Source organism: Dicentrarchus labrax, unplaced genomic scaffold (genome assembly GCF_905237075.1).
Source record: "Dicentrarchus labrax unplaced genomic scaffold, dlabrax2021, whole genome shotgun sequence".
Taxonomy (NCBI): domain Eukaryota; kingdom Metazoa; phylum Chordata; class Actinopteri; family Moronidae; genus Dicentrarchus; species Dicentrarchus labrax.
Window position 1 is genome coordinate 30186115 of NW_026136713.1, and position 26314 is coordinate 30212428.

Here is a 26314-nt window from a genome sequence, read left to right on the forward strand (position 1 = left end):
AATTAAAGAGTTGGGGAAATGGGAGGAAAAGTGTGCAGCTGCCAGAATTATCACTGTGGAATATTGGAAACTAGTTAAAATACTTTTTAATATTCATGGTCTGCCCTTTGAGACAGAGCCCCAATAAAACTGAAGAGCTTGAAGGTGTTGTGGCACTGAATTGATTTGGCAGAAGGTGTGGAGAGATATTTGGAGACCTTTTTGAGCTGTTTGTGTGGCGAAAATTAGAAAATAAGATATATCTAGTCACAAAGTGACAAGAGACTGAGGGGCAGACAGCACAGCTCCTGTGGCACTGAGGTGTGATGTGACTACACTGTGTCAGAGATTGCCATCACGTTTAATTATCTGGCTGGCTGCACTAACTAAAATGGTCGACCGGAGGACCCAGTCAGTCACTAACCCCCCTCAGGCTGCTATTTCCCACCCCTCGTCTGGTCCACTTCACTCTGAACGCCTCCAGCTGACTTCCACGTTATTATTGCGGGCTGGACATTATTGCGTTAGTGAGACGAATCTCTTTGTCTTTTTGTAACTGCAGTGATAAAGCCTCATCACATTTCCTTCTGATGACTTTTGGGACCAAAAGAGATTATGGTATATCACTCATGTGTAATACAAACCTCCGAAGTGAAGTCATGTTAGAGCAACAACAATAATGTAAATTTATATCAAGACAGCTGTCATAAGAGTGTTGTGGCTTTGAGGCTTTAACTTCAACTTCATTCTTATCCCCAAAAAATGTGATTTGCAGCCAGACAATGAACACATTGATCAGTGTATCAATGGCCTTGAACCAAAACAATTATTGGTCAAAATATAAAGGCAATATTTAATATAAAGCTGCTCTTATAAAAATGCTCTTTAAGGACAACTCTCTTAATATTCTAGATTTTTCTCCAAATTACAATTCCAAGATCAAAGCCAACAATTAACTGATGCTAAAAACAAGTATTGTCTGTGTAACCAAAGCCTGATATTGCACTGGGTGAAATCTTCCTCCAATATGATGAACTTGGGCACGGCCATCAATACTACATAGAGCACTAAATGTGCATTAACACCTAAACATATTCTTCAACAAATGCACTTTACTTTTGTTGGAGTAGCATTTAATACTTAGCTGTTTTAGGAACTTTTTTTGGCCTTTTCTCTTTTAAAAACAAACGCATGTATTTGTCAACTGTTTTTAAATAATTATTTCTACACTAGAAATAAATGGGCTTGGGGCTGAGAGCCACAAATGGCCAATGAAAGTCAGAAACTTTTGGGACAGGGATGAATGTATTCTCGCTTTTGGTCGGTCTTTTCATGGGTTTGTTGACAACAGCAAATATATAGAATACCACCAGCCTTATTATATATTTATTTTTAAATATAGACTGTATATAAAAACACTACTGCCACACAAGGATCAAAGCGGAACATGAAGTCAAGTAAATGTCTTAATTGTTAACTTATTCTTAACATCCTGGTTGCGCAGTCAACAAATGGAAGTGCACCGACAGTAAAACAATTGAACATTCTCATTATTGAGAGTACAACTCAAGACTGGTCATGTGGAGTTTGTCGATATGGTCTCCCAACCAGGCACTGGACTGGTCTACATGTCAATATTAATATCCCCAACTGGTTTCTCCTCCTCCCAACAAACCCCCACAAACTACAAGGCCCTACCCCCAGAAAGAGGGAGAGATAAAGGGAGGGCAGGAAAGAGGGATAAAGGGAGAGGATAATAAACACTTAATCCTTTCTCTCCACTCATTTAGGTCATCCGTCTGTCGGTCAATAAGCTCGGGTCCATTCAGTCTATAAGCATGTGGTCCATTGACCTCTTCGGCCCAATGGCACGCGAGAGACTGGGCCAAGATGGATGCCAGCACAACAATAATGACACACACTCATTAAGCTTTTCCAATCGGCGGCGCGACAACATGGCAATATGTAAAGTGCATGGTTAACCCCAATCGACTGCAGAGTCTATATCAGAATGCTATTGTTGAAATCTATTAGAGATATGCTCACCATCAACTACAGCATGAAATTGTGATTATTGTCCTACCTTTTATAGGTCTCTCTGTACTCCTTCGCTCTGAATTCAATGCTCTCTCGTAAACAAATGAAGCGAGCTCTGCAGAACTGCGAGCCGAAAGTACGTACAATCAGCTGTCACAGGAGGATTAAGCATCGCTCTAATGCTCGAGCCACAACACCCAGTTCTGCCTACATGTGAGCAGATGTGGCGCTCCTTAAATTACACTGTAGACCTAATGACCTAGATTGCTGGGTGGAAGCCCTGAGTGGAAGCGCTGGCTCTCAATCTCTTTACCGCCTTTATATGCATGGGGTGAATCTGTGCTATTACACTAGATATCAGATATTGTGGGTGGCCAAGTGCACAAAATCTAACCTTCCATGGTGTACAAAGCATTAAAGTCTCATAAACAGCCTCATACTTCCACTGAAAGAAGTCAAATTTAAATTGTTGGTTTAATAGGTTTAAATTATAGAGCAAAGGACAACAAGAAAATGCTATTGCTTTCTGAATTCAAGCAGCTAGAAGCGCCTGAAGCTGCTCCTTTAAACATTTCACATGTGGGTTTAACTTTGTCTACTTGTTAAAAAATGGAGGGCTGCCAATGTTGGAAGGCTAAGAGAGAGCGGGCACATCCCAGAGTTTCCCCTGACCATGGTGGAAGCTTCTCGCTTTCCTGAGCCTCGCGGATCAAGAGATTAAAACCCTTTCGGCAGGGTGTCCGATTAAATGGGCCTGATATGCTCTCTGGGCTTTCCCCTCCCTGGTTACAGCGCCACCAGTCCACACCACACAAGCCAGACAAGGGGGAATGACTACCCAAAATAAGGAATATAGTCCCCTATACTGCTATTGCAATCATTGTTGGTCAAGAAGTCAGTTATTGTAAAAAATAAGCCCTGCTAGTGGATGGACAACATTTACATGAATCTCAAAATAACATACTTCTTATATTACTGCCAGTTTTTAACAAGATAATAAGGGATACAGGTGTCAAGTAAACACAGAAAACTTTACCATAAGTGTTACAGAGAGGAGTATCAATGTCTAGTCCCCAGTTACAATTTCTATCGGATTTATTATCCAAGCCAGGCAAGGTTAAAACATTTGGGCATAGGTCTTTAAAGTATATAGTACAATAATTCCATAAAATGTTCCAAGATAAGGAGACGGCATTCATGGCCAAGCTATCGCCAAAAGATGAAGCCATAAACATCCATCACAACCTAATAAATCAACACAAATTGTACTGTGATGGTGTAAGTCAACCTGTGCCTCGTTGCAGTAAAGATAAAAGGCAGCTATAAGAATGAAAAACACAGGCCTCCAGAGGAAAGATAAGCAATTAGGGAATTATACATATAGCATCCAATGGTTGTGAGCCTATTGTGGTGATGTCATTACTGTAATAAGATCTGGGGGGTGTTATTGACTCTACCCTTAGTGGGTTTCTTGCTGGGCTAAATGAATATTTACACAGGCCTCCATTTGTATGCTTAAAACACAATACAACTAAAATCTAATGAAGGGACAGGGAGAGAAGACAAAGAAAGACAAAGATAGACTAGAAGAGGTGAATATACAAATCTGTAGATATTATCCAAGACTCGAACAAAAACAATGAATTTGAAAATCAGTGTCAAAATAAAAAAAACTCCTTTCTACCCTGACTGCAGAATATGTAAATAACTTCCACATGCTGAAAGATGGCCAATTGTAAAAGGAGCCAAAATTAGATTATCGCACTCATGTTTCTCTATGTTCTACATAATTGCCATTTGTGTTGACTTGCTGGCTTGTTTCCTTGTGTTGTCTAACGTGAGGTGCACGTGTGTTGGGCTTTCATTATGTTCTGGCTGTAGAAACTATTCTATCCTGCCAATAGCAATTCTTCAATTAGAATGATGTGCTACTTGATGGTGTGTGTGACGTGTTGCCTTTCCTCGTCAAAAGATAACTAGTAACCCTATGATAAATAATTTAAGCATATTTTAAGTGTTAGAGTGGCAACTACTCACTCAGCCAAGTGCTTTTGCTAGATTCCTGGAAAACCAGTCAAATCAATGTTGAAAGGTCTATTTCAGTTATTCAAATGACACAGCACATCAGCTGTACCATATTAACAAGAAATGCTAATAGTGCTGATACCATGGTATATTCAGCATCAACATATAGTTGAGTGCCACAGTGTATGCAGTCTATGTAACCTCGTATAATTACAGAGTTGTTGGAGAAAACATACTGTCAACACTGGAGTTTCCTTTGACTACATACAGGACGTAAACATTTATAAAAATTGTAGAAAATACATGCATTTATGAGTAACGACTTTAAAAATACAAACTTAATAAAAGATTATTGACAAAAGATGTTCATATAGGCAAGAATATAGTTTTGGATGCTTTAGAAATTCATTTGATGTAATAAAAAATCCTCTTAAAAACGGATATTTGGGGCTCCTGGTACCCTGTGAGGCCTCCCTCAGAGCAGATGAGATATGTCGTCAACAGTGACACATCTATGACTATTATAGGAATATTAAGGTGATTTTTCGTTGGGGCATCTGTGCTCTGCGATCCAGGAAACTGTCCATCAGTGTGATGTACAGCCTTCCTCTGTATGTGTACGTGTGCGGTCCCGGTGTGTGAGTGATGTCAGCGGCGCTGACAGCCGATCAATCCGTTTACCGTTCAAGTGCAGATCAGCTCAGGCCTCCGAGTGTCTGCGGGAGCTGCCGGCTGCTTCCAGCACCACGGACAGCGCCCCCGGCAGCTGCAGCACTACACACACCGCAGGGTCAGACTAGTGCCTCAGCTGGTGATCAGCGCAGGCAACACACACACACACACACACACACACACACACACACTGAAGACACCTACAATTATCAACTGGATTCATGCAAAAGGGTCGATGTAGTCCATTTTCTATGATGCATCGTAATGCTACCAACAGCACCTAGAGGTTAAAAGGTGGGACAACTGAATTTGGGGTAGCTTCATCTCTGCACGCATGACATCACCTCACACCTAACCACCCTGATCTATCGCTCCTACTGATTTCTCTCCCAATGCAAATGACACCTAGCGTGGTTCATTTCATGGACCTACAATCAAGTATTGTCACCTCAGAGCGTCGTAAAACATGATGAGGGCAGAGACGTCGGTCGTTAAACACACTTACACACATCTGCACCGCTGGATGTGTGTGTGTGTGTGTGTGTGTGTGTGTGTGTGTGTGTGTGTGTGTGTGTGTGTGTGTGTGTGTGCGCCCTTGGATGAGTTTAATGTGTCTGAATTATTGGCCACATATTGATCTGGTCGGAACTATTATTTTAGGCTAATGAGCAAGGCCTATAAGATCAATCTTAAGTCCTTAATATTCACGTGAGCGCGCGTATGTCTGCGCGCGCGAGTGACAGCAAGCACATGGCGGCCGTTTCTAGTACAACACACTGACACACATCGGAGGCTCGGCGGGGCAATCATCAGCCCCCGGTTCAGCCCGTTCGGGTTTCTGTCGCGTCCTTGGTCTGCCCTGCGCTCATTCGTCTTGTACTGGCTCGATAGAAATCCGATGCACATCCATTATAGGGACGGTAATCATATCTAGTGGGTCATAAATGAGAGAGAAAGAGAGGCAGAGAGGAGGAGGAGGAGGAGGGGGGGGAAGAAAGATGGAGAGAAAACGTTGCACCTCGATAAGGCTACTTACCGGGGTTTTATCTTGCTGGCTCGGGACTCCATTGCTGTCTGATGCTGCTAATGGTTTCATAATGAAAAAATGTTCGCCGGGCTAAAATCTAACATCCCGGACCTGCTCTACGCTACAGCACAGACCCCCATCTTCATCCAAACCGCCTGCCCTCTCCCCTCCCTCGGCTGCGCCGTCTCTCTGGCAGGAGGCGGCGGCTTGACAGGTTTGGGAGTATCCGCTGCTCCTTGGCCTGATTAGACTCTCTCCAAACCAACACCAGCTTCTGCGTTTATTCCAGCCTCCCCGCTGCTCCCCACAGAAAGATCGTTTAAAAAAAAAAAAAAAGGAGGTGGAGGAGGAGGAGAGAGAGGGAGAAAATATCCTTTTATCCAAAGCTAGGACGAGCCAGCTTCTACTTCTCCGCGCACTTGACAATCACATCTCCAGCCGGAGAGCAGCGGCGCGCCGATAATAAAGCAGAGAACAGGGAAAAAAAGATGAGAAAAAATGGCTGACAACACTTTCACTCACGTTTGCGCCCTCCGCCTTCCCTCTCTCTATCTTTCTCCCCTCCCTCTACCGAAAGTGAAGCTACACACACGAAAACACACACACACACACACAAACGCCTTTATGCACCATTACATTATTTGAAGACCGAGACGCCTGCAGCCTCCGCCGAGGTACTGTACGTTAAACCCAGCGGTTTGTTTGTAACGGGAGCAAGGGGATGTGTGTATGTGTGTCAGGGGTGGAGGAGGGGGAGATTGGGAGGGGAGGGGGGGTAAGGACCTCCTCCCTGCCAGACAGTGATGCTGTAAGAGCAGCCACTATGGCTGTGCTCCTCTGGAGGGGCTCACAAACACCCCCGGCGCAGATAGAGAGATGGAAAGAGGAGAAGGGCGGATGCGAAAAATGAAAGTGAGGAAGATGAGAAGAGAGGGAGAGATGAAATAGGGGATGACACAATAAGCAAAAACGTCAGGAAGAGAGCCGATACACAGCCGGGTGGTGGGAGGAAGAGAAGAGAAGAAAATATCAAAAGGTAGATAGATGGATGGATGATAGAAGGGATTGGAGGGAGGAGAGGGCCGCAGTGGGAGTAATGCCATTATCACGCTCACTTCGGCACAAGACCGCGGCTGGAGCCGGTTGGCATAGTAACGGAATGAAGGAAAGCCATTTCCTGGGCGGGGAGACAGAAACCGAGACAGCAGCACTTCCTCTTGAGAGAGTGAGAGTGAGTAAAAGAGGTAGACCCACAGAAAGAGAGAAAGAGTCGCATCATTTCTTGTGTGTGGAAGTAAAAGAGGAAGATGGGAGATGGAAGATAGAGGAGGGGGAAGAAAGTGTTCAACAGTGAACCACAGAGACTGGCACCAATGATGTCACACTGTCACTGTCACTCAGCTGGAATAGCCATGGCAACTGGGTGAGCACGAGCCCCCCCCCGCCCCCCCTCACATCCTCACATCCTCCCACCACCCAACCCCAGCCATCCAGCCCCCTACACACCCTCCAGGGCTTTCAGTTGCTGTGGCGACAGAAGCAGCGAGACATGGCGAAATGGAGGAGGGACGGGAGTCGAGTGTGTGTGTGTGTTTTTGTGGGTGTGTGTGTGTGTGTGTGTGTGTGTGTGTGTGTGTGTGTGTGTGTGTGTGTGTGTGTGTGTGTGTTCGTGTGTGTGTGGGTGTGTGTTCGTGTGTGTGTGGGCCATGCCTCTAGAGAATCTGGATATTGGATACATAAAAAGGTCCCACATATGAAGGTCTCCTGACAGAGATGTGAGGACGGCACTTTAAATGACAAAAACACGTCATAGGGAACAATGGGGGTTTAAAGGCCAAACGAGGCAATAAACAACTGGCCTGCTGCAGTTCTTATTCACACTGCAAAATAATCAGACATTCTGTTCAAAACCAAGACACAAAGGAATTAATATCACCAACTACAGCTGTCATAATTGACACTATCTACACTTTATAGCAGGAAGCAGCACATCAGCGAGAAGTGTCACACTTCAAAAAGTAGATATCAAATTTGTTTTATTCTTTTTTTGTTACTTGTCATTTTGTTGTCACACCATTTTCTCAAATCTTGACGGTGTCAGTCATTTTCTGCTATCTTGTTCCATTGCTGTCATTTTCTTGTCATTTGGAGGTTTTTGTAAAATAACAGACGGAAAATAAATTATTTTTACAGTATGCAACTGCAGAAATCAAATAAACCATCATTTTAGCACCGAAGTTACTGGTCAGTTTATCAGTTAGACTATTTTGATGATCGTAAATTATTTATTCAGCAAAATTGCCAAAGATTCGCTGGTTGCAGCTTCACAAATGAGAAGATTTCCAGGTTTTCTCCATTTTATTTTATTATATATTGCATGTTAGTTAAACAAAACAAGGTAACTGATGTTATCTTGTGATGGGAAGTTTAATGAATCAGTGTAAACATTAGCTAAAAAAAATCTAATATTTGATATTGAAAATAATAAGTTGTATTCATATAAAAGAATCCTGATGCTAAATCTGTGCTTAATATTTGATGATTAGAAGTATAACCACAGAAATATAAAAACAGTTTCTAATAAAACCAATGCAACATTTGGCACATTCATAGTTTTGTGTGTGCAGACAGTTGAGGCTGGATCTTTTTGTTATGGTGTATAAAGAGCTGCGCTGCCTCAGACAATGCCTGGAAAGCAGCGTACTACTAGCTGGTCTTGGAGCTGCTCCAGTCAAAGTAATGGGGGGGTGAGTGGGAGGGAAGCTGGAGACCCGCTATGACATCACCTCTCCTGCCCCGAGCCATGATGTAATGCATCACAACAACAAAAAAAAGCTCAGGTGCTTTGCTGTGCAACCTAGTCATTAACGTCTCCAACAATCGCCGGGGGGAAGAGGACCGGGGCATCATTACATCACCGCGGCAACGGGGCGCGTCTGGGGAATATCAGACCGTTCTGCCCAACCCCCTTCCTTTAAAGCTTTCTAGGCACAAACAAGCTAATTAATCATTTTTTTTACTGACTAATCACACGCTAAATGTAAAGGGAGAGAGGCAGGGGAGCATTGATCTTAGAGGATTGTGACAGTGACGTGAAAAACGCCACTTGAGAATAACATTAATGCACTCGAGCTCAATTGCATTGTGTGCTAAATGCATGGGGTGGAGAAAGGGGGGAAGCGGTGCCTCATCTGCCATTTGTAAACAGTCTGTGGACCCGGCGTGCCTGCCACTGTTCAATGCATTTATAGCGTAGACCATGCAATGGAGTTTTGCTTGCTGATGCATAGCATTAGAGCCATAAAAACCCCATTACGCTGCTGGATGACACACATGTGCACAAACACATGACACACACATATACGCATGTGTTTCAAGGGTGATAACAGAAAAACTGCAACATGGCACCTCCTTTGACTCCTTGATTTTGCAATATATGTTCAGAAATACAGTACAATACATACAGTGCAAGGCCCCACTGTGCAGTGTATTACAGTGCACACAACCAACAGAGCAAGAGATGTATGCATTTCTTCTGCATTAAAATGGTAACACAGCTGAAATGAACTCAGTCCTTCAGAATGGTAACGCATGAGAGAAAAGCTTTTATCATTCATTTAATTACATTTACAGTCACATGCATACTCACAAGCACCCAAAAAACAAACTAACAAAATCTGTCACATGGACTGCGTGTCTGAGGCTCAGTTCCTCGTCCAGTATTTCAGTTCCTCACCCAATATTCTGTGTTTTGAGACTTTAATGTCCCTTTATCCATGCCAGAGACTAATGGTGGGGTTAACATGATGCTCCGGCTGGAGAAATGCTTCCGACTTCCTATAAAACTAAAGACCTTACATTGTTCAGAGTTTTGTGTGATTGTTTTCACACACCACTGACACCATGACAGGAGACTTGTTTGTCCACTTAGAACTGATGTCACTGTGAAGAAAGAGATTCAAATGATCAAGTGTTGAATTGAACTCTAATGGATGCGGTGTGGACAACGGTGATGTTTACACTCTTAGAATCAATGGATAAGACTGGCTGTACTTTTTTTTTTTACACTGTCAACAAATGAAAAGGCCAAAATCAGCAATGTCTAGTCTATCTCTGAATACTTCCAGACTTAAAAACTTGTTACTCAAAAAAAGAGTAAATCGTGCATTTGTTAGGGACTATTTTCAGCCGTGGATTAATATGCATTTGTATACTGGTGACTATAACAGCAGCAGGACGATGTATGGGAAACATTAACTACGCTAGGAGGAAAAAAGATCAACCGGCTAGGATCTAAACAAACAAATCTAAATCATAGCACCAGAGAAAGAAACTTCAGCTCCTACACTGTACCTTACCTGCAATGAGTGAGCAGATCGTTTTTCAGTATCTTGCTCAAGAAGCCTTCAACGGGATATGTGACTTCTCATGGACACACACTGGCTATTACAGGATCAAACTCTACATACTCTGATTTATTGATCTGTGTCTACCCCTGTTCAGTGAATTTGTCTGTCAGCTAACAGAACGCCTCCTGTAGAGAAAACACAGCCCTCCTGAATGCCTGCTCGGTGCATTAATCCTTGACGTCGGTCCCATTACGATGGCTCTAAATAGCATTGTTAGAACGAGAAAGATGATCTAATAAAGTGACTACATTTTCATAGCTGCAACAGCCCAAGGGATTATTTCATTTATCAAGCTGTTGTCACCTGCACGCTGCTCTGAAAATAATTTGGCAGAAACGCAGGCAGCCAGGCACGTTTAAAAGATTACACTTGTAGGTTCACAGGGGCAAAACATCTGTCGTACCCCAGCACCTGCTACAAGGCGCATAAATCAAAATCTGAAAGTGAATGAAAAGAGGAGCTCTTGGAGAATAAGTGGCAAAGTAAGATTGTTGGCAAGTGAGTGAAAGGTTGCTCAGTAACTATAGGTTTCCGGATCAGGTTATAGACTAACTGTGGAAGGTTACGAACTGGAAGTCTTTGACTTTACAATTATGTTTCACCTCACTGTTTCTTTCCCAATGTTCCTGTTACCCTCCAGTCCACATCCAAAACAAATGGAAATGGTAAAGGCAAAGGTACAAAGTGCACCTGAGGCTGAGGAGAATGTCATTAGTTTTGCAGGTATTAGATCATAAAACAAAGTATTGGACCTTCGCTTTATTTTTTTATTATTAGGATTTTTCCAACAATATTTTACGGCCATCCATCCAATAGCTTTTTGGACCAATGGACAGGAAACATCATTGCCATCTATAAAGCCATAAATAAAGCCATAAATAAAGAGTGCATGGCTAAAAACAGCTCTATAAAATATTTCATAATTTTTTTAACATAATTGGTCAAATGGAGACAATGTGGTGTTTTTGTATGATTTGCGCTGCCTCTCAACAACCATACAGGATGAAATCCATCACTCAGGAGGCATATAGACCAATTTCCCACAAACAGCAGCCTCAATGAACCACAATGTAATGCAGTCACTCTTTTTTTAGGGCTGGAGAAATCGCAGCCTCTCAGAGTCTCTCAAATATCCACAAACTACTTGGCTAGCTACCTATAAATACATACAACAACGAGGGGCAAAGGCCACACCAAAAAGCACAAAACAACCTCAGTGATAACCGCAAACTGTTGATGTGTAAAGGGGAAGCGTCTAGAGAGGAGAGTGTGAATATTTCCTTCATGAGACAAGAAGTCATTATGTCAGGATTTAGGACTCCTTTTATAGTGCAATTTGTTGGAAGGTGTGTCAAGTCAGATATAAATGGATCTCTGGGTGAGCAATAATTGCTCATGTGGAATCTGATGTGTTAATTGATATCATCTTTTACAGCTTAACAGTTCATCACATTGTGCAACTTTATTTAAGAGGATATTACATCTAGCCGGTTTTATTCTCCATTTTACTGCTCGCTAGGTTCATGGCTACTATCAGTATTATCCCCGCGTTACGGATGTTTAAATACAACAATATTATGTGAACGTTTAATAAAGGTCTCTTTTTTATGTCTTTATGCCAGACAGCTGTTTCAAGCTGAACTAGAAACAACAAGCCGCTATGATCCCATCATTATGCTCTTATCATCTGTCTATCTCGATGCTAATATGCATCCAGGGGACTGTGCACCCAATATGAAGCAAGACAGCTCTACAAATTTTATTTTCAGACTCTTACAAAACACATTTTAACCCTTATTTCACCAGACAAGAGCAGAGCATTGTTATTAATATCTCAAGTATCTCCTGCAGCATTCACACCCGCTCAACATTGAACAGATCAAACAGTTCTGCTATCAATTGTTTAGAGAGATTCTGATCAAATCTAAGTGACACAAACAACAAAAACAGCGTACTTTGTTATCCTCGCCGTGCAGGCTCATTACCATCGAAAATAAATGTCATCTGTCAGGCTGTTTGAAAATACTCAACTTTAAAAAAGGTCTTTGAATGTCAGAAGTGACATGAAAAGCACATCAAATGTCAGTAAGCGTGTTCTATAACACTGGTTGAGATATGAACCATTCGCCAGCTGTAAATGAGTAGCTTGTTCTTCTCGGTTGCACGATTCCAGCTGTATTATCCAGTACGAGCACTCCCAAAAATATCTGTTCCATTTCCATCAAAGCATAAGGTCTGATATTAGGCTATTAATAACTATAAACACAGATATTGCTTTTGATGCTGGGAAAAAGATACAGATAAAGAAACAAAGGAAGACAAACTACGACTGAAAATAAAAATGCATATTTACTGCATTACATACTATAGAAGATAAATGAACTGTCCTCTTTTCCTCAATCCTTATGACCATGTTGGACAATCAAGTCATCTTCATTATCGTTACCGATTTAACAATAATGTGTTTCTTTTTACAACATGTTCTACCTCGAAAATATTAGGCCCTCCAAGTTCCACCATAATGACCAACGTTAAAATATTCAGCTACTGTAAGTTAACACAAGAGGCAGGTTTATTGCTGATAACTTTATTTATTGATGACTGTTGTTGGATCCTGGATCCTCTTATCTACCTTGCCATCACATTTTAGCTCACAAATAATCATGGCTGTATGTAATCGCTATGTGCATAAATGTGACTATGTAGCAGGCTGATACAGGAAATGCAAAACTCATTTTAAACCAACGATCTCATAGTGGTTTGTAGTAATTTGACAGCATTATATGTTAAATAAATAAATGTATTTTATTTTTTTTATATATATTTCAGCGATTATCCCGCATAACACTGGACTCTCTTGTACCAGAAGTGGTACACGTACCATAGTTTGAGAACCAGCGGACCCATTGATTAATCAATTAAAACGATGGACAGAAAATGAATCAGGAAAGATTTTAATGATTATTGGGCTTTGGGTAATTGTGATGGGCCTTTCTATTTTATGGCATTTTACAAACAAAATGATATTTTTACAGACTAATTGATAATGAAAGAATAATTATAAAGAGCACATTCTGAAGGATGAAGGAATGCAGGAGGCAAGAATGCGAGAAAAGAAAAGTGTACAATGAACCGTTGCTTCTTCCACCGCTGCAGTTCCTACACAATGTCTATTCAAAGCGGAGGCTTTTGTATCCCCGCACAGCTGAAGCAGAGCAGGTTGTCACAAAGGACAGCTCTAAAAATAGGAGCTCGGCTTTTTCTGCGGCCGAGAGTGGCAGGTTTGTTCTCCCTGCTCTCGCATTTCTCAGCAGGTCTGACTGCTCAACACCTTGAGCTCTGATCTTTTCAACCTCTTCCTCGCAATCCATTTCTGCTTGGACACTGCGGGAGTCCATGATGGAATACTGAGATATGATATGTATTTTTTCCAGACATATGTAAGGAATGGTGATATGCTTTTTTCCCCACGCAGCACATATGGTAGATTTGTTTTTGAATGACTGTGTTATACTTGGATAAATGTATTTCAAAGCCATCATAATCAAACACTTAACACATTAACAGCACCATCAGCAGATCATCTCAACAGTGAGGCAAGACCCAACAGAACCACACCCACACGGCAGGGATAATAATAATCCATATAGCCTAAAGACAGTCAATACCATTATCAAGCACATCAGCAGAGAGGCACAGTGTTTGAGATAGCGTGCACCTCAATCAGCTAAATTGTTGCCATTATCTCAGTTTACAGGCCCATAAGCTCTACCAGAGTGATGTTTATCATTTCTCTGTCATTACCCGGCACCGTGATGAAGTCCATTCACAACCAAGCATTCTTATTTTTCTGATCAAAAACAGGATAATATGTATGGAAGCAGAAGACGGAGCCGTTTTATCAGGGCTGTTTCATAAGAATTCAATTCATGTTGCTGTTTATGTTGTGGTAATACAATTGGAGTGTGGTGCAGGCTTCCCTCTATGTCTTTATCAGCACCCATGCCCGCAAATGGAAGGTATTTATTAAGGAAGTGTACCAGAAGCTACAGATACGACAAATGGGGAAAAGATAAAAACCCCCAGCAGAAACACAAACACATCACAGCTAGAAAATGCAGAAAAGCAGAACACACATACACACACACACACACACACACACACACACACACACACATACACACAGTAAACACAACAGACAACATTGTTAATAGATACAGTACCTGAGGTTTATTGCATTCCTGGCAGCCAGGTTAAAGGAGAGGGCCATGAAAAGAAGCAGAGGAGATGAAAGTTATCAAACATGCCACTTGTCAGTGCTGGATGTGAGAAATAGAGGGTGAAAGCCGCAACGACATGTTAAAATGCACGTTCTGCACCAAACAGAGAGAAACAATTCAATGTTAGATTGAGACTGAATGTAGCTGAATGTGACTGCATCCAAAAACACTGCTTATAGATATAAAACTTACTTGTCACACAGTGAAAATGAATTGGTTTTGTTTGTTTTTGATTCTTATATATGAAAACAAGTGATTTCAATGGTCAAGGTACGTTTATTGAAAACAACGATTACTTCAATCTACTGGCCAAATCTTTTTCATTGTTCTGGGACTCAGCAGATTAATGAATTCAAGGTGAAAATTCAACTTTCTCAGTGCTCTTGGCCAAGGACAGGTAGGGAACACAGATACGGGCATTATTATTCTGGCTTGCACACACATCTTTCCATTGCCTGCAGATTACTGAGCAGATCACTTCTGCAGGACATTTTCAACCACTAAACAGACAATAAGACTCCAAATATACGGTTCTATGTGTGTAGTGGTTTTAAAATTCACTATCCTTTCCAAATTAACTTGGAAACCTTTGGTAAAGTTACCTCAAACCCATGAGAGAGTGGTCGAGGAAGCCCTCAGCCTCTAAATTGAAGACCACATTTCAAACTCTATCTCTGAAAATATCTTATTGTAATTTTTCTGGACCATATTGCTCTTGCAATTTAAATTGAATTATTTTAGTAGGTCTGAAACAATTAGTCAATAAATATTAGTTGACAAATATTAGTTGACACACATTAAATCGCCAACTCATACATGTATTGGGGCGCCCTGGTAGTTTACCTGGTTGAGCGCACACCACGTGCTGAGGCTAAAGTCCTTACAGCAGAGGCCCAGGTTCAATTCCAACCTGTAGCCTTTTGCTGCATGTCAGCACCTTCACCTCCCCATTTCCTGTCTACCTCAAGCTGTCCCTATCAAATAAAGGCATAAAAAAGCCCACCAAAATAATAATTTAAGATATTTATTAAGCAGATATTATCAAGCAAAGTTGCTGGTTCCAGCTTCACCAATGTGAGGATTTTCTTCTTTTTTTCTGTTTCATACAAATATACTTGGGTTATGAACATTTTGAAGATGTCGCCTTGGAGATTTTTCACTACTATCTGACATAATATAGGTCAAATTGGAAACAGAAAATATAATGGGCAGATTAACTGTTAATGAAAACAATTCTTTCCGGTCTGTACTGGTGGTCTAGAGCCAGCAGCCAGTTAGCTAAGTGAAGCACAACTAACCACAGGTGGCAGATGGTTTTTTTGAATACTCTGATTTTAGTAGGGATTAAACAAATCAGATATAACATGGAAATTACTGGGCTTTAGAGATGCTGGTAGGCAGATTTTTAGACAGAGCGAGGCTGTTTCCCAGAAAATGTAGAAAGACATCAAAATGTCTGCTTTTGTTCATTGAAAGTACACTTTAAGATTGCAAATTTGATACAAACACAATTAATCTCTCTGCTGTGATAACAGGTAAGTTAAGATACAGAGTTCATTAAAGTTCATTTGAAGTCAGACTGTGCTATAAAGCAACCACATACAGTAAAACCCTGCAGCAAAGCCAGTCTTTGCATCAATTTGATACATTACATTACATTATATAGTCTCAGAGTCATCCCATACATGTGTGGGCAGTAAACAATTTCTATTCAAGAGCTCTCTAACATAAATACTTGTCAGAGAGACTGACGAGGGGCTCCTCCTTATCTGCAATAACTCCCCTTCCATATATGTCTTAAAGCAATTAAAAAGTAGTCAGCAGATGAGTGAGCAATGTCACTGTCAAGGACACTCCAACAGAGCACACGATGCTGATGGACACATTGGCTGTTGCAGGGATTAAACCTGTGACCTTCTGATTACAGGGCGGCCTCGCTAACCACCAGGCCGCCCGGGTGGAGGAAAAGAGTAAAAGGAGTATTGATTGTCTGCCTCCTGCTGCTTGTATAATTATAGAACAGCTGTTTGGGGCCTTAGATGCCCCACTAGCCACTGAGTAAACCCAGAGGAGGAATATTACTCAAAGAGTTTGGGGTGTCTGAGTGCAAGAGGAGAGTTTCAAAACAAGCAGAGGAGAGGAGAAAAATGAGGACAAAGGGTAAAAGGAGATAATGGAAATGATCAGAACTTCTTATGGATGAAATCAGGAGTGTAGCGTTCAGAAAACACAAGCAGACCTTGATGGCAATCACGTCAACATTTCATTTTAAACTGAGTGACAGACAGAATCTGAACAAAGACATTAAGTGAGTGGCTGAGTGAGAGATCAGGGAGAAAATCTGTGTGTGCATGTGTGTGTGTGTGCGTACAACAGGTCGACAGCACAAATGGCTGTTGATATTAGAGGACGAGATGGAGTGTGTGAGATAAAGTGCAAAATGGAGAGCAACTGAGAAATGGAGATTATGAGCCTTTGCGAGGGAGAATATTGAAAGATCAAGTGTCTGTGTGCGTGTGTGCGAGCGCGACAGAGAGATGGAGAGAGAGAGAGAGAGAGCCTGAGTGATGCTAGAAATAACTGTTGTCCATTCTGAACAAGGCACCCAAGTGTTAACCCACTGCTCAGAGCACACAGGAGACACGTGTTGAATCCTAAACACTGTCCTCTTTCACTGCCCTGATTTATCCAGGACACATCTATAAACAGAAATGTATTTTTCTATGTCTATCTTAATCTCTGGTTCTAATGATGTCAAGCCACAAATTTAAGCTCAGACCACAGCTGTGTTTCGTTTCAAGCAGTTTATATGAGGGCATCAGCTACATTCCTCAAGTAAAAATGTGACATAATAATTCACACGACAAGCTAATTCTAAATGCAACACGAGCATAACGTCCTCCTCCAGATACAAGGAGATAAAACTTGGCTTGTGGTAATCAGAGAGGGAGGGCATAGGAAAAACGAGGACTGTGTTACATCATACCTTAAATCAAAAGCTTTTAATGTTTAGTAGCAGGTGTGGTCTTTGACTCTGACAATAAATCTGGACAGTGCATTAGTAGTGAAGCCAAAACTGCCATCTTTCACCTCAGAATGATTGCAAAGGTCAGTGTATTCCTCTCCCTGGAGGAAGCTAAAACACCATTGCATGATCAAACATAAGAGGCCTGCATTATTGTAAGCCAAACAAAAAGACAGCTCGGGCGCAACTTGTAAAGAGTTCTGCCATGAATTGTGCACAAACGCAACATCCCCTGTATTTGATTCATATAGATTGGGTATTGTGCTCATTGATTGCTGTTGTTGGCCCGGCTGCAAAAGCAACAGAGTAAATCACAGCTGTGTAGACGGGTTTAAGAACGTCATCTTCCTGTGCCAGAATTTGAAAAAATGTAGAAAAATGGACACAAAAACGGATGACATCAACACTGCTATACAGGTTGTTTTAGGCGACATACAGACACATTCACTCTTAAATCCACATATTTCTTTGATCTACATGTTAAATAACATTCTCCTAGCAGCTGCTAGCCCTTGACCGCTCCTGTGTCACCTGTAAATGATGTCTATGGGACGGATATGTCAGTCACTATTGATTGGTTGGTGCAAAATAACATCTCTTATTTTGTTTAATTGTGAAGCACATTGCATCGAATTGTCTGAAATGTGTGCTACATAAATTGAGACTAATATGTGAAATAGCTAATGGAACAGTCCATGTATCTAACAAATACTATTCCATGTTAATTCTCTCCAACCTAAGCCCTCCAAGTGATAGTAATAGTCCAAACAGATCCAGATGAAGCCATTAAAGCCAGACTCTTATTTAAATGTTCAAGAAATAACTTGCATTATGTTTGAACCCTGAGAGCCAAATAATCCTCACTTCATACAGATAATAACTCCGCTTCAGATCATGGTGGAGAGTGGGGATGGGGGGGGCGTGTGTGTGTGTGTGTGTGTGTGTTTGGATGTGTGTTAGCGCTCCCAGTGGGAGTTCCACTCCTGGGTTAGCATTGCATTTATATTTTAGATATTAAGCTACAATGACTGAGCATGTTCAGTCTGTTGCTCAGGGACAACAGCCGTTCTCAGACACTCTGCCCACTGCAGGGATCGAACCTGTGACCTTGGAGTTACAGGAAAATGTCTCGCTAACAACGAAGGCCATGCTGCTCCTGGAAAAGCATTAGCTATTTCAGGACTTAATGCAATACTGAGGAAGGTGGCTGGCATTGGTACGTCACATCTCATCTTGCTCACAAAAGCAGAGCTTAGCCGCTAAGTTTTAAATGAAAGGTTTCACTTCTTACAATAACAATAATCTCATCTGAAGTAACCCAATCTTCAAATAGCCAACCGTTTAATGTTGTTTCCTTAATGCCGTGAGTGGTCGCAAGAACTTGATGAGAGGAGGAATCACTTTTTCCAAACGATGAATGAAAAGTCTTCAAATGCAGCATTGTTGAGTACCTTCGCTCCAGTTGACTATACAAACAATATAGTTAATGAATTCTACCAGCTACAACAATAAAATGCTGCTCACATATGAATGCATCAGTAATAATGAGACAATTTAAAAATATATAATGGGAGAAGACAAGGGCCACAATGAGTACTTTTACATTGGATTACTTTCACTTGTAATTAAGTATTTTAGATTGTGGTATGAATAGTTTTACTTAAAAAATATATTTTTCCACATAAAGCAATCAAATTAAACAACAATTTTGATAAAGGAAGAATAATTTCAGTCACTTATCAAGAAAAAACGCCAAACAATCGCTGGTCCCAGCTTCTCAAATGTGAGGATTGGATTGGACAAAACAGGAAGTTGTGTTGGCCATTTTTCACTATCTTATATCATTTTATAGACTAAACAATCAGAATTAATCAACAAGGTAATCAACAATGAAAACATGCACATGAGCCCTTAATAAAACAGATCCCTCTACAGTATCTGTCCCACTGGAAGAGCTTTGAAACCTTCAGATCAGTGGCTCCTCTGATGTTTTCATACCTAGCCTCACATTTGCCTTCACAGGAGTGACTAAGCTGAATAAAAACCTTGCCTGCTGGAGAGATTTCCTTTCTTCAATCCCAAGTTTCTCCTCGGTGCATTTCTCACCTCCTAAATATGCCTCGGGGTAGGAGGGAGGAAAATCTGAGTGGTGCCTGGCATTCTAAATGCTGGAGATTAGCCCGCTATGTCAGCTTAGCATCCGCCCAGATTCAGCTTCTCTGTCGCTCTGCTCCCCTCCACCCCTCCACCCCTCTGTCAGCAGCAGCACAGCAGCAACGGCGGCGTACTGCACTCTTGCTAAGTTAGCTCCCTTCCCTACTGTACTTCTAAGTGCACTCGAGCACAGCCCATTTGGGACTTGCTGGTTGCCATGGCACCCGCTCCATCCTTCCCACAGGAACGGTACTAGAGCGAGGAGAGTTGAGTGTGTGACGGGAGATGTCGGGCCATGAGAAAGTTCAGTGCAGTCTTTTGAAACTAAAACACAGCGAGTCTAAATTTAGGAAACAGGGTGGGGCTGGAGGGAGGCAGGAGGAAGATGACGTTTGCCGCATTTTCTTTTTTTAAGTGTGATTGTTTCATAGTGTTCCAAGAAGAACTGGGTACACTGACAGAAGCCCCAAGGGAGCTTCAGGAATGAAGGGAATGCAGTGAAATTGTGCAGAACAGGAAAAAACTGTGTGTAACAACTGCATGCTGGGTTATTTGGATCATTAGTGTGAAAATGCTTCGCTTCCTTTTCCCAGGGAAAGGAAGCACAGAGGGGAGAAAGCTCGGTGCAACGCAACGGGGCAACAAACTCTCCCTCTGCTGGAGTGGAAGCCCTTCACATGGTTAAAGTCAATACTGTTCCACAGATATGGCACTGTGATTGGATTTACACTGGGCTTTACACCATCGGAGCTCCAAACCACATTTCTGCTTTCGTATTTCATCATCGACATCATCATAAACTATTCTCCAACACACAAAGTGAGCTGATTTGTCCAGCCTCTAACATGTTGAAACAGTATTTAATTAGGATGAGAAGTATTGTCTACAAAATGTATATACATACCACTCAACATATGTATAAAACTATTAAATCACAATATACTGGACTCTTATCGTCAACCATTTTCCTCTTCGTCATCTTACTTTCTGGATAAAATGACACTACTAACAAATCTTTTTTTTTCATGTTTCATTAAAATGTTCAAAAGGAAACTTCAGTGCTCTGCATTAAAACCATCCTATGTTATGTTGTAGTTTTACATTCATCTTACACCTCTTGTTGGAGTCCCAATTCCCACATTGGGAAACAGTGCTTTATTAACAGCTTTTTTAACTGAATATCTTCCTTTTCTCTTGGTTCAATGATCATCAAACAGCAACATGGATATGATAAAAGTTTTGTTCTCACTTTATCTACAGATGAAAGGAACTATGTAACCATATACACCTTGACTTTGCTTTGCAATATGCTGCCATTTTAATCATCTTCATAATTGTAAAGAGAGCTGAAGACGAAGTGCTAAAGCGATGCATGGTGAGGTGTGTGTTAATGTGCAAATTCAAGATATAAAAAGGTGCTAAACATATTAAAAAACTAAAATTGGAAGACTATTCTAACAACTATAAGAGGCACAAACAAGTAGGTATAGCACAGAGAGAGTACACTATAAAAGATGCTCAACAAACTACAAAACATTTATTACACAGAGGGTAGATCGACACACTAAAGCCAAACATTACACACAAGTGTAGCAACTTCAGGGAGGAAAGCTCAGTGCAAGGATTAGGAAAACAGTATCGAAGCACACCCTCTGGGGATAAGGGTGCTCTTCCCAAAGGACACAAGACATCAAAACAAGACAACCTGCAACCGACGGGTCAGTTCAGGCCACCAAACACAAAGTTGGTTAAACAGGGACGTTTTCAGCTACGATCGGAAGCAAGACTGCACAACAGGTTCTGAGGAATGAGCGGGACACACAAACAGAGCACAAACACGGCAACAGAGCAACACTGAGCCGCCTCTGGAGCGCACAGAGATCCACCGCAGCGACGGTAAACACAAAACTGCAAGCGCAGGGTGCAACTCACCGTGTGGTATCCCCGGGCTATGGGCGGCTTTCCGGTGGGGTACGGATCCACTGTGTCGATGATTGTCTGCCTCTCCCCTTTCTGGTTGATCTTCCGAAAGCGCCGACGGGACTGTCTGTGCGAGGCTTGCCGCTGAAAGTACTCCTCATTTTCATCCATATAGTCCACCTGGAAATGATAGGGAGGGAGGGAGACACAGAGAGGGGGGAGTGACTGTCTTCATCTTCATTCACGCCCTTCCCCACTCCCCCCACCAAACAAAACACACACACACACACACTCATCCCAAAAACCACACCCTCCTATACTCCTTCTCCCTGCCTCCCGCCCCTCTCATTGCGTAAAAATAGAGGAGTGTGTGGGCTGCACGGTGCACACCTACGTCAAAGGGTTCTCACAACACAAAAAGAGAGACAGAGAACGAGAGGAACACAGGGATGAGCGAGGAATCTGAAGTGAGGGAGGGAGATAGAGATATTGATTGACAGGCGGCGATAAACGGAGATGGAGTCAGATGGAGTGAAAGAGCAGCAGATGAAATAGACGCTCTCAACTCTCTGCCTCTGTTAAACATTTTAACCACGAAATGAAATTACATGTTAAAACAAGATAAAAATCCATGTTTCCATTTTTAATGATGGGAGGAGGGAAAAAATTCCAAGTGGAAACTGGCAGAGGATGCCACCTCAACATTGCTGGCAGTGAAGCCACATTATACAGTTTTCTTACGTATTTTTAGTTAAATTCTACTTTAATGGGACCGTTCTGTTGCCTGGTGGCTTTGGGTCATGATGGAATGACATATTTAAGTTTCTTTTTTTTTTTTTTTTTTTTCCCCCCCCCCCCCCCCCCCCCCCCCCCTCCTTCCCTCCCACCACCCCCATAAACCACCCCCCCCCCTTGGAAAAAAAAAAAAAAAAAACCCCCCAACAAACAACCCCAAAAAAAAAAAAGGGGGGGGGGGGAGGGGGGGAGGGAAAGGGAGAGTGTAATTGTAAAAAAAAAACTTTTGTTAGTTTTATTTTTTCTTTTTTTTTTTTTTATTAAGTTTTTTTTGTAAGTGGTTTTTATGTGTGCATCTTTCTGTGTGCTCCTCAAACTTGTGGGGGGGGGTTAGTCATGAGTATCTGTATTCCAGCAACACAAAACCCTCCTCAGTAATTACAGGGTGGGTTGGCACCTATTATAGCCAAAGGGGTAAGGCCAGAGTGTCTGCAGTAAGCAGAGAAGAGGGTGTTATTACTGAGGGGTTTGTGTCTAGCTGATACAGGCTCAGTTAACAGATCTTAAAACAAAACTCCAGTCCACTTTAGATTAAACTATTCAGACCTCCTACCCTGTCAAGTTGAGTAGCGAGTATACTGTGCATACATTTTCTCACTGGGCTATGAATGACAACTGCTTTTGATTCTGCACAACATGGATTTTGTGTCTAGTATACTGCCTCCCTTTTAGTGCAAAATCATCAGCAGAACCGCATCTGTTCTGATCCGCAAGCCTCAGAGGGCTTCTGTTCAACAGATGATTGCATTGTGCTGCTACCTCCTGCTTCTGTGGCCCTCTGAGACGGGAATGATTTGTTCTCAGCAACTTCTTCTGTGAGCCAACATTTGATTTGCCATAGAAATGGGTCAGAGTTTCTACCAGCCTCGGACTCCAGTCACCCCACACGTGCTGGACTTCAGCAAAGACACAGTTAAATACAGCTGTGCTTCAAAGCTGTGATGAAATGTCAATAAGAGGCACTTAGACAGATTAGTACAGGCCATCACAGGCTCAAGAACCTATATTCTCCTGTAGGTAATGTAGGTTTGATGATCCGCGTGGGTGCAGATCACTCTTAATACATGAAGGAATTACAAAATCAATAATTTTTATGAGAACTTTACATGTTCTCTGCTGCTGCGTCTTATTATTTCTCGCAATTTGTCTGTGGCTCTACAGCAGGAAATATGCCGTTCTATTTTGTGTGTCTTGCCTGGTGTGCTTTAGGTAATGCCTTTCACACTAGTGTGCTAAAAGTCTGAAAAATGGGACTCACCACAATCATCTCTGAGGGTTCCAGGACGATGCACTCACATCCGCGTCGCAGGCTGCCTGCTGATCGCTTCCCAAAGCTGGACAAAAAAGAAGACATGAATAAAATTATGAGAAAAACAATTTAGAAGTCAGCATTTACCTATCAAAATCGGAAGAATCCTGTTTATGTTGTTTCCCTGTACAACCTGTAAATCTTATATTTCTTTTGAGTTTTGACGCTCACACTGATAGCCCAGAAGCCCAGACAGATCGCTTAAAAGTGTGTGTAAGTCCATAGGTAACTCTCTGCCCAACATTTTAAATATGCAGTATGGAATTTCTGTATAAAATGTTGAACAGAGCAGCATTGAACAGACAGTTTCTCCTTTCAGCTGTAACCACTCCCACCTGAAGGGAAACACCCGCCTCTGGAAAAGTCCACTTTTGTGACGTCACAATTTCTACAGTATGCCTCGCTCCTAATGAGGGGGGAACCGGGAAATATTAAAAGCAGCGGAAACCGAAAAGTCTCAAAGAAGGGCAGCAGCCATGGAAATTCTGAGCATGAGGAGATCCAACTTGTGGGTTGGAGGAAGAATGCAGCTTTTGTCCAGTACCCGACCTCAACGCAGAGACACAAGGACGTCCTTGTTTGTTATTTTTAACATCTTTCGATTCAGAATGTGACCCACATCTTGTTGGTTTGCTGATTGTTTTGTAAGATAAACTCAAGTGACTCCAATGGAACAGACTGCGGTAGGGTTTGTGTGCCTGCCTCACGTTGTGCACCGTGTCTTGAATTATTTAGATTGTCTAGCTGGGATTTTATACCAGCAAGCGGGCCATTTATCTTTAAATTTACGTCAAGGTGGCCTGCAATCTTAAATAATTAATAGAACAAACAGTTATAACAATGTATTTTTGGAAACAATCATAATGCTGATTGATGGTTGGAGGACAGAAGAGTAATCTGCAACAATGTTGATAACTGATCAATAGCTTGAGTCATTTTTTTTTTGTTGGGGGGGGAATGGCTCAGATTCACGATATCCAACTTCTCAATAATGAATATTTTGGGATTTTCTTGGTGATCTATGATAGTAAAGTGGATACCTTTGAGTTCTGGACTGTTCGTTGTACAAAATAAAGATCAATGAATAAATAAAGATGTCACTGTGGGCTCTGGGAACTTGTAATGGGAGTTTGCCCGATATTTTATAGATCAAAAAAACAACAAAGTGAGTAAGTAAAATAGTCAGACAATTGACTGAAAATTATTTTCTAGTTGCAGTCCTAGAAATGTAATTTATCCATTTCACTTTTTATATCTGATTTTTGATCAATTGATTTGATTTGACAAACAATTGATTGCTGAGCCAAAAGAAATGAATCAGCTATATTTATCATTTTAAAGCAAATAAGCAGAAGGTTTGCTGGTTCCAGCTTCTCAAACATGCTGATCTGCTGCTTGTCATATGTCGCTGTTCTTTCTCAAGTCATAAACTGGGCCTGTTGAAAATTAAAAATTATAAATAAAAATATAAAAATAAAACCCCACTGTATGGCTGCTGCAAAGTGAGTAACTCTGGGTGTATAAAGTTCCCCTCTGTGCTCACAGTGAAGTGAGCAGAAGGCAGTGACGAGTGGCTACCTGCACGGAGGACGTGGAGGTGGCAGCTTTCATCAATCACACCGACAGGTGCAGACCTGAGGCACAGCATGGCTTAAATGCTTTGGAGCCCAGGGCTTGTGGCTACATGTTGTGGGTCCAACTTGGTCAGGCTAGAAAATAAATATCAGCCAGCTGCAAAGACCTGGTGATACCCTACCTGCCACTTTGGCAAAGAGCAAATAATGATTTTTGTGGTGCCTTTTATTTTCTAAAAGTCAATTTAGCTTGCTCTGCTGTTCTCTTTCTGCCGCCTTTCACAGACAAGCCTTTGTCGGATTTTGTGTTTTTTCCTCTTTTGTCAGCCGTTCTGTTGTTTCTCTGCCAGTGCTGCAGTTTTACTTGACTAATTTGTCAACTTTTTGATGCTTCTTGAACAACAGTTTGTCAAATAACTCCACATGATGCACAGTTAACTAATGCTGAGGAGCATAAACTGAAATCAAAGACAACACTGAGTGACTGGCTGGACCACAACAAGCTGAGTGAATAAAGGCAGTCAGGGGGTTAATGCTGATGGTTGCTGTTTGCTTTGCCTGAGCTTCAGTTTAATGCGTTTTAACTCTGCTTGTATGCCCGACATACACAAGTCTGAATTCCACCACAGGGCCAAACAGAGCTATAGTATGGAGAGCTTACTCAGTATTTTCGCTCACATTCTCAAAAGTAGACAAACGCTGTAATTCTTTTGCAACTTATTTCCAGCAAAGATGATTTGTCAGCTGGGCAGCAGCTTCAGAGACGGGCCAGCGCTTTTGATCTGGTTTTACAGACATTTGGAGTCGGTACCAGTTCTGATCCTGTTGAGCCTCCCGTGGCTGGCTCCACTGTAGAAAAGGGAGTAGTGGTTCCACCCATAACGCATCACAAAGCATGCTGGGCCACTAAATGCAAACAACCAAAGTGACATGTTCAATCATGTTCCTCAATTACATTCCTAACATTAGTAATCCAATCCTCCATTTTGCACGAGGCAAATGCCACTGGCAGTGTGAGATATTAAAGAAGGGATTATGGAAGTGGAGAGTGAGGGGGTGAGAGGGTTTTTTCTAACACAAAAGTGTCTTGTTTGGAGATTAAAGCCTC

At 41.8% G+C, this 26314-nt stretch overlaps 1 protein-coding gene across 14 annotated transcripts in view; it reads right to left on the reverse strand.

The window, feature by feature from the left end:
• Positions 1-26314, reverse strand: part of rapgef2b (Rap guanine nucleotide exchange factor 2b) — a 106640-nt gene that overhangs the window by 30897 nt on the left and 49429 nt on the right. For 8 of the 14 annotated variants that reach the window (XM_051420656.1, XM_051420649.1, XM_051420653.1 and 5 more), the window contains 3 exons: positions 23582-23657; positions 21541-21708; positions 14373-14390 (listed from right to left, as the gene is read on the reverse strand). In XM_051420656.1, the coding sequence (XP_051276616.1) occupies positions 14373-14390; positions 21541-21708; positions 23582-23657 (262 nt within the window). Of the gene's footprint in view, positions 1-5749; positions 6443-14372; positions 14391-21540; positions 21709-23581; positions 23658-26314 lie in introns of those variants that run through there. The other 6 variants (XM_051420657.1, XM_051420654.1, XM_051420652.1 and 3 more) reach the window with 3 other exon arrangements.